The sequence below is a fragment of the Phallusia mammillata genome, chromosome 3 (genome assembly GCF_965637545.1).
Source record: "Phallusia mammillata chromosome 3, kaPhaMamm4.hap1.1, whole genome shotgun sequence".
NCBI lineage: Eukaryota > Metazoa > Chordata > Ascidiacea > Phlebobranchia > Ascidiidae > Phallusia > Phallusia mammillata.
Genome location: NC_137254.1, coordinates 22,145,400 through 22,164,093, shown reverse-complemented (window position 1 = coordinate 22,164,093; position 18,694 = coordinate 22,145,400). Strand labels below are relative to the sequence as shown.

The window sequence follows — 18,694 nt, the reverse complement described above, 5'->3', positions numbered from 1 at the left end:
GTTTTTGTGTCATTTTTCAGAGTGATAGGCTAGACCCAAAAAAACTGAGTGGCGCATGCAAAATATTTTAACCCACAAAAGCAGAGGAGTTAAGGCAGCGGCGACATTTGCAAGCAAGGTAAGAAGGGTTGCTATGGCTCTTGCAAAATAATGTGCAGCATTAACTTGGGAGTAAAGTTGCGGAATTTTCAGGTTTTAGATTAGACTTCGTGGGATGCGGCAGCAAACCAGGTTTCGTTAACTTGTCGTTGCTTACCGCTTTAGGCTCGTTCTCACGAAGGCCCCAGGCTGTTTGAATGTTTGCACACCGACCGTAGCCAGTCGGGGTCTATTTGTTCAAGCGACCACACAAGCCTTCACAAATTTTTCGCTGTTAGTTAATCGCGTGATGTTTTACGTTACCATCGCGGTACTGGCCACGTATTTGTGTATGGACCTTAACTGTGTGTTGTACGCATGGTTGCTTGCCGCTGTAAAGTAGATTTACATGAAATTTTTATGCCTCGGTTTCTTATAACTGTTGTTCTGTAATGAAGGAATGCTGACAGTCTGCATACGCATTTGTTCATATTATCGCAAAATATATCCAGAAAATACGCATTTTTTTCAAATATTTCAGAAATAGTACTTTGTCATTTAAAAATTGTAGACAAAATATGTGTAAAAATTATGACTTTTCGCAAAGAAAATCTGTCGAATATATATATAGAATAAGCAATGTGCAACATGTCTATTGGCCCCTGTACAATGTAGATGTAGACCAAACTACAAATTTTAAAAACGCGGGAAAAACTATTGATGTCGTGAAGGTTTACTTTTACCGCAAGATGGGGCTAAAGGGCCACATAGGATTTCTTTGGCGTATTATGTTTGACGGACAGGCTTGATTCGGTATTACGCCGTCAATAGGCCTGTCACACTATATTTTATAAATGAATCGCTGGTCTGCTTGAACGCTTCAGGGATGATCCCAGTAATGAAAGTGTTTAACTTACCTGTATACATTTTTACGGTTTGTGTCATCGACTCATATATGGTTTTAATTGAAGTATTCGGAACCAAGATTTTGTGGGTGCTTGGCCTTTTATTAAAAAAACATTTTTGCTGAGAAAGGTCGTAAAATCATGAGTAAAAGTTTATAAATTACTTAAAATTGCGAAGCGTAATCTTCAAGTCCCTAATATACGTGAGTGTACTGAGACTGGCCGTAGTGTAAAAAAACGCGTGTAGTTTTGGTCCACTCGGCTTTTTTGTCATCAAAATACCTTTCACTATGACGTCATAATATCGGGTTCCAACGTGCTGTAATCTGCGATTACGTTTAATCCCTCACGTTTTGTCGCTAGGTGTCTTACTACGCGCCCACTTAGGTGGTGTATAGAATTCCACGTTCTGGCGTTGTGCGCTATCACTAGTGCTTTCTAATTTACGGGGAAATGGAATTTCACATACAAATTTCCTCCTACTGTTTTCGAAGAGCACGTACGTGTTTCAAGGAAATCCAAATGCTATGATTAAAGTCCACATTTCAAAGCACGCTAGGTAACGCTTATACTCTGCGCACACCTTTACCTGGAACTAATTTTCTTGACAACGCATTGTTATCAGTTTTCGCTCCCCTCTTATTGATCCATAAAAATAGCTAATTGTTATTATGTAGTAAACCTGGGCTAAGCCGGATTCGGGTAAACCGGTTCTACGCCTAATTCGGACAAAAACTCGAGGTACAAATGATTTGTAATGCGGTAAGGGTACAGATACCCGTTTGGCCCGAAAAGATTGTCCGAATTGACCGAGGTTTACTGTGTGGTCCAGTATTTACTTTCTTGTCTGTTTTTGACATTCGCCGAAATTTTGTGCAAAATGTGTTTGAAGAATAAAACGTATTCATTTTATTAATCAGACGTTTTGACAAAAACCTTTGGCAATTTGTTTTCTAATAAAGCTACTATTTAAGTCCGTGTCTTGTGTACCTAAGTTCGTTGGTTGCCATCACGGTATTACTGCCAAGCTGAAACTGAGGAAGATCAGAGCGCTGTGTTTGAAGTTCTCTTTAACAAAATTTAGGCAACTTGTTTTTTAACGAACTTTCGATAGTAACTGTATTTGGCACTGTACTCCTAACAAAAAAGTTTGTAGCCACCCCTTTAAGAAGTAACTAGTAGCTACTTATCATATAGCAACCACCAAACTAGTTTTGTTTGACAGATTTCACCGCAATCGAAACCCTACAACAAACTTTTGGAATTCCAAACAGTGTCGCCAAGCCGGAAATGCTTACGATCTTCTAAACACTGAGATTAAGGTAAGCTTATGAAAGTATCGGCGCCAAGGCAGCTACCAAACTGTTTGTTTTGTTTGCTAATCCTTTATGCAGCGGTTTTCCTGTTTTGCCTGAGTGATTCATGGTCTGCTACTGTTTTAATTACATGAGTTTTATTTGTTTTACCTTTTTGGTCGTATCTTTTTGTATGAACGGTTTTATGGTGAGGTGCCTTTCTCCTATAGTAAATTTGTCTCAACATAAAAAACTGCCATATATTAGTCATAGACCTACATTTTACAACATTATTTTATGAGTTTAAATTGGCATATTATTTCGACTTCGAAAAATCACTAATACCAAACATTTGCAGTGTTGGCGGTTTGTCCCAACTTGTCTGTTATTTGTTTTACTATTCTGGTATCAGTAATTGACGTTGTATTGCGAGAATCAAACTACCAACCTTTGCCTAATTTTGTCATTTGTTGACCTAAACACCGGGTACCTATAAATAGTTTCACCCAAGGAATTCATTGCCTACAAGCTGTGTCTTTTTGTCAGTTAGTGTTATGATACAGAAGTTGGAATTTATCCTGGTAGCGCGTTCTTGTCGCGTATGCACGAAGTAAGGCATGTATCCTGAGTCTGTCTGGAAAATTCGAATCTCACTTTGATTAATGGTGTCAAACTTTAACTCGGGATTTGTAAAATCGAATTTGCATAAAACGCGCTGCAGGGAAGTGGCGTTGCCCGTCTTCTACTTTTTCAAGCATATGTTGTGTTTGCTGTAGAAAAATACTTTCTGTAACTATAATCGCCAAAATTGTTAAAAAAAAAGTTTTTTCATTATCCACAATTCCGCAGTTGGAATTTGAAAACTTCAGTTTTTGTTGTAACTCACACCAATTCGTTTTCGCTATCCAACTTGGCACATCACGTCTTACCAGTCCCTACAACGTCACGTCTAAACGTCACCGCTTGCCTTCATACCCGTTGAAGATTAATTGACGCTCCCCCATTCGCTGTGCAGCTAACTAAAGGCGCCACACTTCAGGCGCATGGTGCAGTATTAGCCCAAACCCAGGCGCGACTGACGGGTTGTATTTTTTTCAGCTGTTCGGTTTTGAGACGATCCGCAATGCAGGCGATTGTTCAAATCGGCATGCCTTTTCTTTCGGCGAAAAAGCCAGACGCTCGGAAAGACGTCAATGTTAGTCTTGCGCCTGGGTATCTGTTTCGCCTGCTCGTTTGCGTATTGTGTACGTTAATTGGCAGCGTTTGCGCATGTGTCAGTCAGAAGTAAGACCAACAAGAATTTGTGCGAATTTTGCCGGCATTCTGGGCTTCACACCCGGCCATGAGGACAGATTTAGCACGAGAGGAGCAGACAGTTTGAAAGTATAGCGAAAAACACAAGCTAATGTAGTTCTTAGCGGCAGTTTAGTTGAAAAAGTTATTGAAGGATTAAATATATACTGTACATACAATATACTGTACAGCCGACTGTGTTTGTCCCCTAATCAAACTAACATGTTAGTGAAAAGAACCGAGCGTTTGAAACCGTTTGTTTGATTTCCAAGTTGTTTGAATTGAACTTAATTGTACGTAACTAACTGTGTACGAAATGTACATAAGCTTTCGTAATAAGTAACGCCAAAAGCATTAAGTTACAATTTAAATTTAGTTTGTTAACAATTGCGTTTTTTGCTTATTCACCACTAACCATAATGTGTAAAATGTCATTTTTAATTATTAATGAACTCCTCTGAGTATCTAGGGTGTTGCTGCCATGCATAATATCCACTATATACAGCTTTCGAAAGGTCAGTACAAAATACAATTGCCAGAAGAGCTTTATATAGTTGAGACTGTCCTGAAGTGTTTTGGAGCTAAAACAACGTATTTGAGTCACTCACTTGATGCATTTACTAACACATGCAAAAAACACGCAAAATCCATACGTGATGTTTCTCCGTGATAATTTTTGATAAGGCGTGATAGTCACCCCACAGTGTATTGTCGACTCATTTCATGTTCACAAAGACCTTTTGGCATTGCACCATCGAACTTGGTAATGTGTATCGTTCTTGTACGTGGCCAACTATCGTCAAGGGGAAAACAGGTCGTGCTTTAGGACTGCAGATCCAACGGAAAATTGTGCATGTTAGTTTGTCGTGTGGATGATGGATTGGTCCGTGTTTTGCTGTGTGGGTAAAAAATAGTCAAGATATGTTGTGTGTAGAAATGTACGCCGGAAGTGGATCGTTTGCAGTTGTTGTGTTGGGAAAAAATGGAATTTAGAAGGTGTTATGGCGTCTGTAGGTATTTGAGCGTAATTGCGTACTTGTTTATTTGTTTTACAAAGTGTGACACACTTACGTTTGTACGTTTGTACGTTTGTTTTTACTAACCTTAAGCAACGTAAACATTCCAAACTGCAAAAAGAAAATTACTGGCTAAGCAACGGCATTTGCATTAATTTTAAGTTGCACGCTTTCAAAATGGAAGAAATTTGCTTGTATCTGTAGGTTTTTTGGTAGCTATAGCGGCTGGAGGCGCACGTTTAACTGGCTTGTATTATAATTAGTCTTTCTTGATCGAAAATGATTTGTCACCACTTTCTGAAGCCGAATATATAGAATGTTAAGATGAACGTAAATTCATAACTAGGATCAGCCCTGAAGCGTATACTGTGACGAATATATAGAAATGAGTTTTTGTCACTGTACAGCCGGCATCATGCTTTAACAAAAATTTGCTCGCTGACATAAATTTGTGTGCCACAGGTTGTACGCTAATGGTTGGGGGTACAAACATGATAACAAATGTAGTAAATCTCGGTTGATCCGGACCCGTTGGGACCAAAATACTGTCCTAATTCGGATAAACCGATGTTGATCAGTTAAAACCTTACCACATTACAAATCAATTGTACCCCAAGTTTTGTCCGAATTTGTCGAAGATCCGGATTACCGTAATTTTCCAAGTATAGTGCGCCCCCGTGCATAATACGCACCCTAAAAATGGCATGTCGATGCTGGAAAAAAGCCTGTACCCATGTATAATACGCACCCAAATTTTTACTCTTAAATCCGTAAACGTAAAATTATTTCAGAAAAAAGATCATCTTTTGAAACAACCGGATGTTATTCTGCCGGTCAGTATCACTGCACATGCGCTCGCAAACTCGATAGCGAAAAATGTTTAGGATTTGTGTAGGGTACATTGTGACAGCAAACGAGATCTTACTGGTCGCGTTCAAGCGGAACCGATCTTAATACTTGCAGAGAAAATTTTTATTTTTAAAACACAAATGAAGTTTAATATGTATCAGATTAAAATACCTAAAAATCAGAATAATTAAATTCAAACTTATAGTACAAAATTTTAGTTCGATCCGTTGCATATCGGCAATGATATCACCCCATTTACGTTGTCGCTAAATGGGCAGTGTGCAGTATTTGACAATAACACACCATCAAGGATTGCACTATCGCATCAAACGATGTGTCGTCAATTATGAATTTTACTGACTAAGTGTGTTGGGCAGGATGGCTAAATGTGATGCGCGATTGACAACAAACAAGAAGAAAGGTCTGATTTCAAGTTTTATTTTGAGGCAGATTTTCTTCAAAAATTGTTGTACCCATGCATAATGCGCACCCTAGATTTTAGGACAATGAATTAATTAAATTTTGCTCATTATACACGGAAAATTACGGTAACCGAATTCGGTTTAACCGAGTTTTACTGTATAATCGCTTTTACCTGTCAAAATAGCAACAAACGTAAAAAGGATAGGCTCTTGAACGTTTAACTTTTGATACGGTTGTTCAGCGAACAGTGTGTCTAGCTTATGAATTTGCACAAGGTATTTCTTTTAATTCGTTCAGAACTACTCGCTTGACATGGTCTTCGAAGATGAAAAATTCGACAGAACTTTAATTGCACGCAAACAAAGGGCTCTTCCGGTTTCAGCCATCACAAGTAAATGTGTCTCATCTTTCTTATGATATGTCACTTCCGTGAGTTCTTGTGCCTAAGATGTGTGACATTTTTGCAACAGTTGCAAAACGACACGAGAGAAATGAATTTAAAACTAGCCAGAAAACTGAAACTTGTCAGGTATGGTAATCAGCTTCCTGGAAAGGCGTGATTGGCAGTTAAGTAGGTTGTACCTTTTTGCACTCATTAAACTTTTAGGTGTCAACATGTTTGTAAGCTAACGTCGCGTGCAAGACTGATTACCGCGTGTTATGTGCTGTCATGCTAGTAGGTTTTGTGCTGTGTGCAGATTTTCAAGTACGAGGTCGGTTTGTGGCTACGTCGCCAATTAGTACGGCTAGATATTATCAAAGCGTGCGTGCGTCGTTACGTCAAAACGCAGAATCATTACGCTTGAAAACAGTTTTGTTTTGTTCACATTGTATTTGCGCAAATACTTCATACGTGCACCTCAAGAGTGTATGCGTTTTGCAAAACTTTTTGTGCCTTGGGCAAAATTACATTCCAAACGTATCGGTTATGGCTAATTTAAAAGTTTTGTAATTCATTTTATCATTTCGCAAAGCTATCATAAAGAAATGCTTACGTAAGTTTACCCTAAAAGCAAGTGAAATTTACCACTTGTTGAAACTTTCTGTGAAAAGTTTGGCGGTACTGACCTAATACCCCGTTCTAAATTACGGTACTTTTGGTTCTGAGTTAGTGGTTCGTAAGTCGTAGTTTATGGCCCCTTTAAAGTAACCCTCAGAGCGCGTATCCCTCGGCTCGTTACAACACTTTCAATATCGACTCTGGAGCAAGTGAAAAACAGTCGATTTAAACGGGTAAACAAATCACCACTCGTTATGAAAGTAAGTTCGAAACCATATTAGCAACTTCTCATTGATTCTGTACACTGCGAATGAGAAAAGTGCAGCGGCACCAAGGACAAAACCTTCTTCCAGAATGAATGAATAAATGCCATTATTTTGACTAATTGAAACATTAGCATGTTAGTCATTTTGACTACTTGAAAGTGTTCACGTGGATTTTTTGTGGTTGTCACCAGTGAGACCTACACTCGTTGCGGGGGGGGGTCTGTCATGGCTGCCTGTTAAGAAACGTTGATATAAATTTTGTCATTTGTGTACAGTTTTGCGACAAACAGAAACATACCAAAATCTTGTCAGGGCTGGACGATTATAGTCGTCAAATGCAATTATGTTATCGTTGTGGACATTTTTGATAAGACCCTGATGGGCTGATTGTAACAGCCTAATTTTTATTGTACTGGAGGCTTGACTGTATTACTGATTCTACCAAGATGCATAAATGGAAATGGTTATTTATGCATCAGCTGACGGTTGACATATTCTGTTAAATTCCCCATTACTTTCTCACCAACGCAATGGGTCAAGGGTTCATGGGTTAAATAAAGTTTCAGCTAGAGTGTTTAACGGCAAATTTTCAGCTATACATGTAATTTTTGCTGTGGAGAGCATGCTAATTCCAATACAGTCGCATGTCAAAGATGAACTGTTGTTAAATTAGGACACGACCTCTGGACAGCTAGCATATTTTTGAGGTCGTCTATTTACTGCGAAACAAAGCGTATAAAAGTGTTTGAAAGCCATGGAGGGCCTGTAGTTTCCGTTGAACGGAAACTTGCTATTATAAAAGGATACGAGTCGCAAGCGGTTTTCGTTCCCGCTAGCAACAACAGGCGCGCAATATGTAACCCGACTAGGCTTAAATTACGATCGTTGTGTTGCTCAAAACTTGTGACAAGCGTTTAGCTGAAAATGATTGATGATTGTTTTTTGCTTATGTGATAAAATGAGGTCACATTCTGTATTGTGTTAGCCCTAATAAAACCAGTATTGGACGAAGGGTGAAAGTATGTAACGGCGATCTAGTATTTTGTGCGAGAAAGTTTGGTTGTTCAAGGATATTTAGTGTTTAATTTTACGAATTACTGTTGTTGTTTTTTCGATTGTCCAAATTTTTAAAATAAAAGTGCGTTTTTTAGTATGCATTTAATACCCTCTTTTTCCCCGTTTTTGCTGTTGGCTTTAGTTTTAGTGTTTGTAAAAGGACCTTTCCCGCAAATAGTAGGCATCTTTTGTCGACGATCACTGATTTATACATAAAATTATCCGTAAGAATAATTGACGAAGCAAAAGATTCTGTTCAAATAAGAACGACTAAAGATGTCCTTTTGGGTAAAATATATATCGTTAACAATATTTGTTGACTGATTTTGATTAGAAAGCACTGTTGCTTCGTTAATTATTTTTGCTGTTCGAAGTCCTTTTTTTATTTTTAGCAGCATGTCCTTAGCTTTCAGAATGTGAGCAATTTCACACTGTGTCCTGACTTCCATTTTCCAAAACTTTAACGTGAACCTAATGGATAGTGAACAAAGTTTCCATGAAATCTTCAGACAGCATTTAAGAAACATTTAAAGTTTCACCAATAGTTGAGTTTTTATTTCCTGTAAAAACGGGCTTGTCGCAATAGAGACCTGTTGAAGACACATTAATTCTGCATCGACTTGTGTTTTTTACGGGCGCTGTCCGTTTACTCGGAAGTTTTCTTTTAAAATTAGGACAGATTGGTTATACAAAGTTGGTTTGTAATCCTTACTAAAATGTTTCTAGCTTGGGTTGTTTATGGTTAAAAAACCTCTTTAAAGGTTGCTGTGGTAATGCGATGTGCATCTGGTTCATAGCGTCTTTATTTGCATATTACCCTTCACTGTCAAACCTTTGTTTGACTTTTTAATAAAAACGGATACAATAAAGGTAAATCGTCTTTAATGGGCGCAGTTCCAAACACAAAGAACGGGCGATTTCCCTAATATCAATGGCCAGGTTAAGTTAAGATTGAAATATTGCCAAAAATTTGTGATGTTTTAAACGAGGTTTTTCCGTTTTCGAGTGGTAATTCGTTTCTGCTCATACCAAACGTCTGTTCGCCGTTAAGAACATAACTTACGAAATTGTGATTAGGACAAAGGCTAAGGAACGTTATAATTTAGCTTGCGTGCTGCTCTTATTATACGGCCGTCTTTTGTGCGACAATTATGCGTAAACAATAGGTATAGTTGCGCGCGTTGTGGATATAATCAAGAGTGGCTTTGCCGAAAGGGTTATATGAACCTCGTTCACCTTGCCATGTACATGCGACCAATGTTCGGGTCACTCTGTTACATTAGCTCCGCAAGCTGTTGGTATGAAAGATGTCAATAGTTTTGCGGGTTTGGTTAAGTTTTCAGTTATCAGGAAGGAATTTTAAAAATTGAGTGAAGGAATTCGCTTTTATGTGGTTTGTAAATATTCACTTAGCTCTAGGAATACCTATGACGTTGATAAAATACGATCTTTGTATGTTTTGGCATCTACTATGTAGTCTACTGGGGAGGAATGAAAATGTTTTGAATTGTTAAGTGAGGAATTCGTCGCAAAATGATGAAAACCACTTGGTTAAGGCGTATTTAAACCGGCCTAAAAAGTGGCCCCAGTACAAACACAAATTGAGTTATATTTTATTAGTAGGAATATTGTTTTTCCTGCAAGCAATTAATGTGGAATCTGCCCCCACCCTTACCGGCAGGGTTGCCATCGACTTGAAATTAAAACTAAGGACAACCGAAAAAAAATTCAGACGAAACAAAACAAACGTTTTTGAACAAATCTTTGCATTTATACGAGACATGATATATCCAATGCCATATTTTTTGCCAGAAACCATCTGTTCCAGCAATTCCTAGTTCGTAGAAAATACTTCTTGCATCTCACGACAGCTCAGGTCCAGGTTTACTTCTACTTGTAGCAGGGATTTGACTTGTAATTGTTGAAAATAAGACAAAAGAAGGACTCAAGTCAAAAATAAGGACATTTCTTAGAAATAAGGACAATGAACTTTTCTAAGACATAGCCCTTCAAAATAAGGACAAATCTTAGAAATAAGGACGGTATGGCAACCCTGCTTACCGGGTTAGGCTTTAGGTTGCGTCAAGGCGTCAATACTTCTTTGTTGTAGCAATAAACGATTGTTAAACCGGTTTTGAAAGTGGCCTGTGCACCAACGCACGTTATGTTGTTTTTTAATGTGAGGAATTTTGTTGTTTTTTCTCTCCAAGCCTATGGAATGGAATTTGCTCATGTCTAAGGAACGGTTAAGACGTTAATGGTGTTTGTTGTGCCAATAAACTATAGTTAAACCGGCATTGGAAATGGTTGGGACACAAACACAAATGAAGTAATTGTTTTTTGTCATGATGAAAATTGGTTTTGTGGCAAAAAAACCTGCTTAATTACCAGTATTTTTTTGTGAAGGTTTGACTTCAATGCTTTTTGCGGTTGTGTGTAAATATAATTCTTTCTCTGTAAATTTGTTTGCTTAAAAGTATACATGTTCTTAAGAACACTATACACAGACTTATACGGAAAGTAATTTAATCAACTTTGGCAGTTAAGTTTTGATTAAATGTGCATGTTCTAATGCAGCATTTAGTAAACTTGTTGATGGTTAGTTAACTGTACATGGGTAAAGATGAAATTTTAGTGTTGAGGATCTATGATACCTTTTAAGAACAGAACACATTTTAACAGGCTGTTTGTAAATGGTTTAAGCAAGCATATCAAACGATCTGCATAAACATTTACTGTTGCATGATTTGGTAAAAATTGTTTCTTCATTTTGTCAGGGTTACTGAAAGGCCTTATTTTGTATGATACACAAAAAAACTTTGTTAAAACTTGATAAGCTGTGTTATATATCTATATCTCTAAAGTAACAAATTAAGGCTCTGATAAGATAGTAGCCTCACTTGTGCAATGCTGCAGTGCCAAAACTCCATGCCCATGGCACACAATGGCTATTACTATGGTAACATGAATGTGAACATTAAACAGGAAAAACAGGAAGCATTTGGAGGTGTGTGTGTGTGCCTTGGTAATATAACCACTACTTCTTTATTGTTTCTGCCTGCTGTTTCTTGTTACACTTGTATGTGTTTGAATTTTTAACAGTATAAAACATTTAACTTTAACACTTAGTAATCATGTTTTCTTAAGTGATATAAGGTTTCCAATGCCTTTTCTGAACCAACAATTCAATCATTTTCTCAAAAAAATGTAAAATTTAATAGAGTAATCATGTGTTTTGTATGTCGTAGTTGGGTTTTTCGTATGAATCTGCAAATTATATGTCCAAACAAATTGCAAATGTGTTAAGTTTAAACATTAAATGTGAATATGCAGCACACTTATGATGAAAAAAAAATTTTTTTTAATTATTTGTATGAGAACAATATGTTACAATCTTTCTTTTGTTGCAATATAGATCACATTCTCTCTCTGTCTACTCCTGGAACACAAGGGGTAAACAGTATGTCGTTGTGGGCAAAGGTCCGAGAGCTCGAGGGGGATTCCCTGAGACAAATTCAGAACCTCTATGGTCCAAACTTTCCCATTGAGTTCCGTCACTACTTTGCAGATATAATTGAAAGACAATCCTGGTAAGTACTAGGGATGATGTTTTTAGGCCAATAAAGTGTTTAATGCCTTTGTAAAATTAAATACAAAATTATTTTTCATCAAGAAATCAAGATACTTTTGCCTTTTTCACAAAAAATGAAAACACCAGTTAATTAAATGATAAAAAATGACTATAATTCGGTGTTAATTTTATGTTAAAATTTTAAAAATACCATTTTTATATAGTTTGCACAACTTAAAATATACATACAAATTTTTGTCAAGTTTTAGTCAATGACATTGTCACAGAAAAAAATTAATGGTAGCCATGTCAAGGTTTTATTTCAGTTGTAAAGTTCTTTGTTAAGTTACATTGAAGATTTTTGCACTTTAAAATTGCTTTTTTTGATTACAGGGATCAGTTAGACCCTGACAACATTCCAAATGATGAACCACATGCAAAATACATTCTGGATTTATTCCTGGGTGAAATACAGAAGCAGTGTGACCAGCTTACAGAAGGCAAAGATTTCCTGCAAAGGTTACATTTCAGCGAAATTGCCTCTCATTTTAAGGTACCCAGCGTTAATCCAATATGTATTGGTAACTCACTGTATATGTATTTGTGAAAGTTATATCTGAGTTAGAATTTAAACAGCATGTTAGTTTTAAAACAATTTTTTGACCAAAAATGCCCTATTGTTTTTTAGAATGTATATGGTCCTGCGCCATTGGAACTGGTTCGAACAGTTAAGAAAATCCTATCGATTGAATACAGACTGGTTCAGCAAGCGAATGCAGTAAGTTGTCATTAAAACCATTGCTTCACTAAAACTTATTCCAATAGAAAACTTGCAATAAACATTTCTTCATGCAAGCTACCGTTAGTTTCTGCAGAAATAATCACTTCTAAATGAAATTGATTTAATCACTACAGTAATTTCAGTCAAACATTGGTTCTAAGAATTTAAAACTGGAAATGAATAAATGCTGGTGGTGTAATTTTCAAGAATAGGCTTGAGTTGCATACAGTTATCAGCAGTTACAGGGAGCAGTATAAGCTTACTCCATATGGTTTTTACTTTATTGTCACTGCAGTGTATGAACTGGTACCATTGTTCCTAGCTACTGTTTGTTTACATGCAGCCTTATGACTGCTACCGAAACATTTCTTAGTCTTCTGTTGATATCTCCTTAAAATTGTGTTTAATTTAAGAAAGTTAATCGATTAAAATCTTTGAGCTAAAGATAGACAGCAAGTGTTAACACTATTACTAACGCTCTCTTCATACCAATTTTCGGGCAGTTTTGTTTGTTTCTTGAGTGTTTTGTTTCTTAGTATATGAAATATTACATGTTAACTAAACCTTAATCAAGTGTCTCCCAACCTTTTTTGACGAATTTCTTAACAATTCAAAACATTTTCATTCCTACCTAAAACAGTAGCAGATGCTAAACCATATGAATATCAATTAAAAATTAGGTCTTTTATCAACTTTTTCACAAGTTACCCTAAGTGTCTACTTACAAACCACGTGAAAATTAAAGTAATTTCTTCCCCAGTTGGGAACCACTGCCTTAATCAATAATAAAACAATGGTTCCCTGTTGAGCCAAGCATAATACATCTTTAACAAAGTTATTTTGCATTACAATGTACTGCAATGCTTGTGTTTTCCAGCTGCAAAAGCCACTCCTTTTTGCTGGTGTAAAAACTAAAATAGCGTCAATTCCTCATCACAGTAGCAAATTTTTCCCATAATGCAATTTACCCACCCAACATTACAAATGGATTGGCATTCCTTTCTATGTGAAATATAGCTTGTTGTCAAAAACTAGTTGTTTCAAGTTTTATTAGTTGTGGCAAGTTTTTCGTAGAACAGGTTTAAAACACAAGCCTAGCGGTTATAACTCTTCCGGCTAAGTCTCTAATACAGGAGCAAACTTATCGCGGTACAGGTGGCGGTTTTGATTGTTGTGAAGAAAGGGGTGTGTTTTGTTTTGCAACGAGACGCTGAGACCAATGCGCTTTTTCGTTGAATTTGTGGCAGTAGCACAAATTTGTGTTACCAAGGATATTTTACTGCATTCCACTGCAAAAAATAAAGCGTTTAACTCACTTTTTATCAATTTGTGACCGCAATTGGGCGTCCCAGTTAACAATGTTATGAGTTTGTTCCAATTTTAGCGCCTTTGGTATGCAAGCCAGTGTATTTAAAATTTACCCATTAACTTTACTGCGAAACAGCGGATTATCTATGTTTGCCACGGTTTTATAACGTCTATAAGTTAATAAATGTTTTTGACTGTTGTTTTGTTACTTGCCATACGTTACATTTCATTTTGAAGATTTGAAATTTCGAAACCAGTCTCGTAAATACCCAGATATTCAGATCGCCGTTATCGTAAGTGACGCTTTTTACATAACTTGCAATCGAAATCATAATACACGAAACCTATTTTCCACACCAGCGAGCTGAAATATATATTACTTTTAGCAGCAATAGTTTTTCTAAAGAGGGTCTTTAACAAAAAGTATGTACCACCTCCATCAGCAATATACATTACCTTACTATGCATTGTCATTAGAGAATACTGAGGAGAACGGCTCGATTAGGCATAACGTCTTCACTTGACCTGCCGGTTGGACTTTAATAAAGAATATCGTTTTTTAGATGGTGGACGGAGGCGTTCACATGCGCAATGACCAGCAGTCTGAGAAAGTGATGCATATTAACCGGGAATTGGAACGACTGGCTACCATGACACGAGATACAGAGAACGAACTGCGAAAGTTGCAATCCAAGCAGGAATACTTTGTAATCAACTACCAGGACAGCATTCGTATACAATGTAAGCTATTTCAATCTGTTTTTGATTTTGCTTGGCTATCTTGATTAATGAAAGTTTGTTTGTAATTAAGCATTTAAAAGCACTTCCAGACGGTTTTGGGCTGTTATACGAACCACATTTGATAACGTTTTCGGTTCAAAAAATCAAAAAAAAATTAAAAATTCGGTTTATCTGGTGACGTCAATCATGTGTAACGTCATGGTAGCCCGAATATGTGTAACCAAACCTTACACAGTTTTGGCACATCTCTACTAATCTTGGTCATCAAGTGGTTGTTTTTGTACGAATTCTTTTTGTAACGTTACAACAAGCGCTTTTGTTTTTTGCCAACAGCTGACTTGCAACAGATTCTTCAACGAAGTCCGACCGACCAAACTCGTATCAAGCTTGAACCACAGTTGACTCGTAAACAACAAGAAATCAACGAACTATTGAAAGCCGAAGCCGAAAAACTGCAACAACTGCGACCGGTAAAAAAAATTGTAATCGAAAAAATCTTTGTTCTGACCTTTAAAATTAACTGAATTGAATTGATCCAGGGTGGAAAAAGGCTTATTATTAGGTATATCAAGTTTGTTGTGCTGATTGGTAATATTTGTTAAGCTGTTTTTCAAAAACCTTTTATGGTTTTACCCACAGCTGTAAACCTGGATTTTTGTCCCAAACCCGTTTCAAAACCATTTTTTTAAATAAACGAAGCCTGAATTGGTACCAAAAGTTGACAAAAAATAACTTACGACAGAAATGATGCCTGGTGTAAATTCAGGCTCGAATAAAATCTGTTTTAATAAAACCTAAATCCGAACACGGCCCGAAAAGTTTTTGCGATTCTAAACGTAAACACGTGAAAATCACCTATTGACATTATGACTGCAGAACTTAGCGCAACGCCATGAAGAGACTTTCGCACTGCTTAGTCAGTTGCAGAATCAGATCCTCGATGAAGAATTGATCAAATGGAAACGATCACAGGCACTTGCTTATAACGGTGTACAACAGGAGAGCAATCTCGACCAACTACAGCAGTGGTAAGACGGTGGATTGTTGTTACAAATCTTATGGAAAATCTCTCAAGGGGCAGATCATTCTTGGCACAAAAAGTATAGTTTCGAAATCATGCAACTGGATATGTATTTGAGTTTTGTGCAATAGGTTTTTGCCAAATCCTGATATGTTGGTTTATCTATTTATTCTACGAGTGTCAGGGTTACAGAGTGAAAGGGTGTAATTGCCTAATCTAACTCCTATTCTTCTGTACAGTCCCGGGATTAGTACAACTCTAACTCGAAAATCACAGCTTTCTGGTTTTGTGGTTGAAAATACTTTGACAAAATATAAAATTTTCTATTAACACTTTTTTTTTTTGGTTGACCATATTTTTTCGAAGTTATCAAAAAGCAACAAGCAACCAAAAATGTCTCATGGATTAGAATGATATTCTCAACATAATTAAGCCTTTGAAGTCGGATTCGGTTAAATAAATTGATTCCATATTAAACCTCCCACTTTGACTGACGATACACGCAATCCTGTTTTTACACAAGTGTCTTTCTACCTGATCAACCTAATAGCAAAAGTTTTGCATACATATGTGTCTTTAGGTGCGAGAAGTTGGCGGAGATAATATGGCAGAACAGACAGCAGATCAAACGCGTTGAAATTCAGAGACAGCAACTTCCAATCTCCTATCCAGGACGGGATATTTTGCCTGAACTTAACGCAACCATCACTGCTCTCCTTTCCTCACTAGTCACAAGGTAAATTTAACTTTTTTTGATTTTCTGGTTCTTGCACATAACACATTGGTGAGCCGGATTACAAGGGAAAACTAATTAAGTATTCCCTTAACATTTACTTGAAGAGGACGCATTGTTATTGTCCTTATTTTTCTCTTCCATTGTTTTTTAATTTCGATTTGTTTCACCCATTTTGGTCAAGAAAGAATGCTTCAAACTTTTTCAAATTCTCATACTTGATAGATATTTATCCAAAGTTGTTCCATGTCAATTTTGAACCCAGTTAACCCAGCGGTTCACCCAACAGGCCACACACTTTGTTGATACGTTGAACTTTGTGATTTTTTTTACTTTGGTTGTGTTAATAAGAGTTCAGAAGTCTGTTAAAATAATTCGACTCTGAAACCACTAAAATTAGGCAAACTGACTGCGAATTCGAACCCAAAACAAACCCTTATGTTGTCATTTCACATTTTATTGTTGAAATAAAATTGACTTCACAATGTTTCAAAAACCGACTCCGAAAGTTAAGAGTGTTGAAAAGCATCCAGACTCTAACTCCACAATATAAAATAAAAATAAAAACAACTCCAACTTTAAAAAGCCTACAATCCTAATGATAACGTTTTTGAAAGTCTTCATTTATTTATTTTTCTCCAGCACCTTTATTATCGAGAAACAGCCCCCGCAAGTTCTGAAAACACAGACCCGCTTTGGTGCCACGATTCGTCTGTTGGTCGGAGGCAAACTTAACGTCCACATGAATCCGCCAACAGTTAAGGCGAGCATCATCAGCGAGAACCAAGCCAAGGCTTTACTGAAAAATGATTCAGGACGAAGGTAAGCAAATACACTGAAAGGAGAATGCTGATTTTATGACCATTGCTCTCAAAATGTTTGCTCGCGACCCCCTGTCATTTTATTCGTTTTTTTGCAACCTCTCGTGTTTGACTAAGATGAATATATTCATACTGGGATCAGCCCTGAAGCGTCCACGCAGACCAGCAGCGATTACGGCACACTCACTCATAAATCATAGTACTCCAGGCCGAATTAAAGGCGTTTTACTTAATCAAACCAGTCTTCCAAGCACTCCATTATGGCAACTGGCAAGGCACATACTAGAAAAATGTAGCCTGCGCTGGGATTTTTCCGGGACTCGTAATAGATAAGTCTTTTAAAATACATTGATCTTTTAAAGTAATTAAACCATAAACGTTTGTGATTTACATCAGTTATGACATTTGCGCGATGAAAGTGCTGAAAAAATAATTTATTTAAGATTTCTTGTGTTAAGTTAGTGTAGTCAACTTCCTTCGGTGGTGATTCCCAGTTTGAAAACCCCACAGATAATATAAGCTACATATATTGTATCTTGTCAACTGCTTACATTATTTGTATGATATGTGTTTACAAAATGGTACCTGTTTACCCCTGCACTTAAATTTTGAATCAGTTTGAGAGAAATGGCATATGATTCTGAAAGATTCTCACTTTGAAGATACACAAAAAAAAAAAACCAATAATAAAAGTTTTTTTACAGCATTAACGAAATGAGTGGAGACATCTTGAACCCTGAGAGCGTTATGGAATATCATCCACAATCCGGAATTCTAAGCGTCAACTTTCGAAATATGGTAGGCTTTTAAAACATAGTAGTCACATGAAAATGTTATACTGTAGTTAGTTTTTTCGATATGGTCTTGCTAGGCTGGATATGCAACATATGTAAAGCTTGAAAATGATATAATAATTGAAAATCTTGGTTAAAATGGCAGTTTTTTTTTACCTAAAGTGCATGTATCCCTTCGTAAATAAGCTGTAAGGGTCAATAGGGAAGGTCTACTTTTTGTCTTCACGTTTGCACAGTATGCAACCTAAACTGAAATTTAGTCATTACATATATTTGCTTTAATGGGTCATAGGCAGTGGTAGGATTCAGTCGGTTCGCACCTCTAAAACCGTCTCACGAAATTTTATGAGATCAGCGAACCGGTTAGCATTACTGGTTACTGTTAATGGAATTACTGTCCATGAACCAGCGGAAAAATATGACTTTTGTGATAGAACCGGCTGACAAAAAATTTGAATCCCACCACTGGTCATAGGAGTTTGTTAACCGAAAAAAATAAGAAATCCTTTACTTGATACGCTTTGAACATACGCTTTGATTCAATCACTGCAATTTAGTTCTTTCTTGGGTCCAGAATCGGTAACAATGCCCCACGCCGGAAGTTACGTGCAAAGCGACTGTTACGTCACAATCATTGCGCTGTTACGTCACTTACCGTGATCTTTCCCCCATGCATCGCATTCAAAGCCGAGAAAATTAAGTCACTCCATAATTTCGTATCGTAATGCATACGTCCGGGAAAT

The 18,694-nt window shown here is 36.9% G+C and overlaps 1 protein-coding gene across 3 annotated transcripts in view; it reads left to right on the top strand.

Annotated features, from left to right (window-relative positions):
• Positions 1-18,694, top strand: part of LOC145217672 (signal transducer and activator of transcription 5B-like) — a 35,093-nt gene continuing 16,399 nt past the window's right edge. For 2 of the 3 annotated variants that reach the window (XM_080085011.1, XM_080085010.1), the window contains exons 1-10: positions 10,963-11,188; positions 11,597-11,771; positions 12,146-12,305; positions 12,441-12,530; positions 14,405-14,582; positions 14,916-15,052; positions 15,459-15,610; positions 16,184-16,339; positions 16,979-17,158; positions 17,862-17,955. In XM_080085011.1, coding sequence (XP_079941137.1) covers positions 11,089-11,188; positions 11,597-11,771; positions 12,146-12,305; positions 12,441-12,530; positions 14,405-14,582; positions 14,916-15,052; positions 15,459-15,610; positions 16,184-16,339; positions 16,979-17,158; positions 17,862-17,955 — 1,422 coding nt within the window. In that variant the 5' untranslated portion in view covers positions 10,963-11,088. Of the gene's footprint in view, positions 119-2,208; positions 2,306-10,962; positions 11,189-11,596; positions 11,772-12,145; positions 12,306-12,440; positions 12,531-14,404; positions 14,583-14,915; positions 15,053-15,458; positions 15,611-16,183; positions 16,340-16,978; positions 17,159-17,861; positions 17,956-18,694 lie in introns of those variants that run through there. The other variant, XM_080085012.1, reaches the window with a different exon arrangement.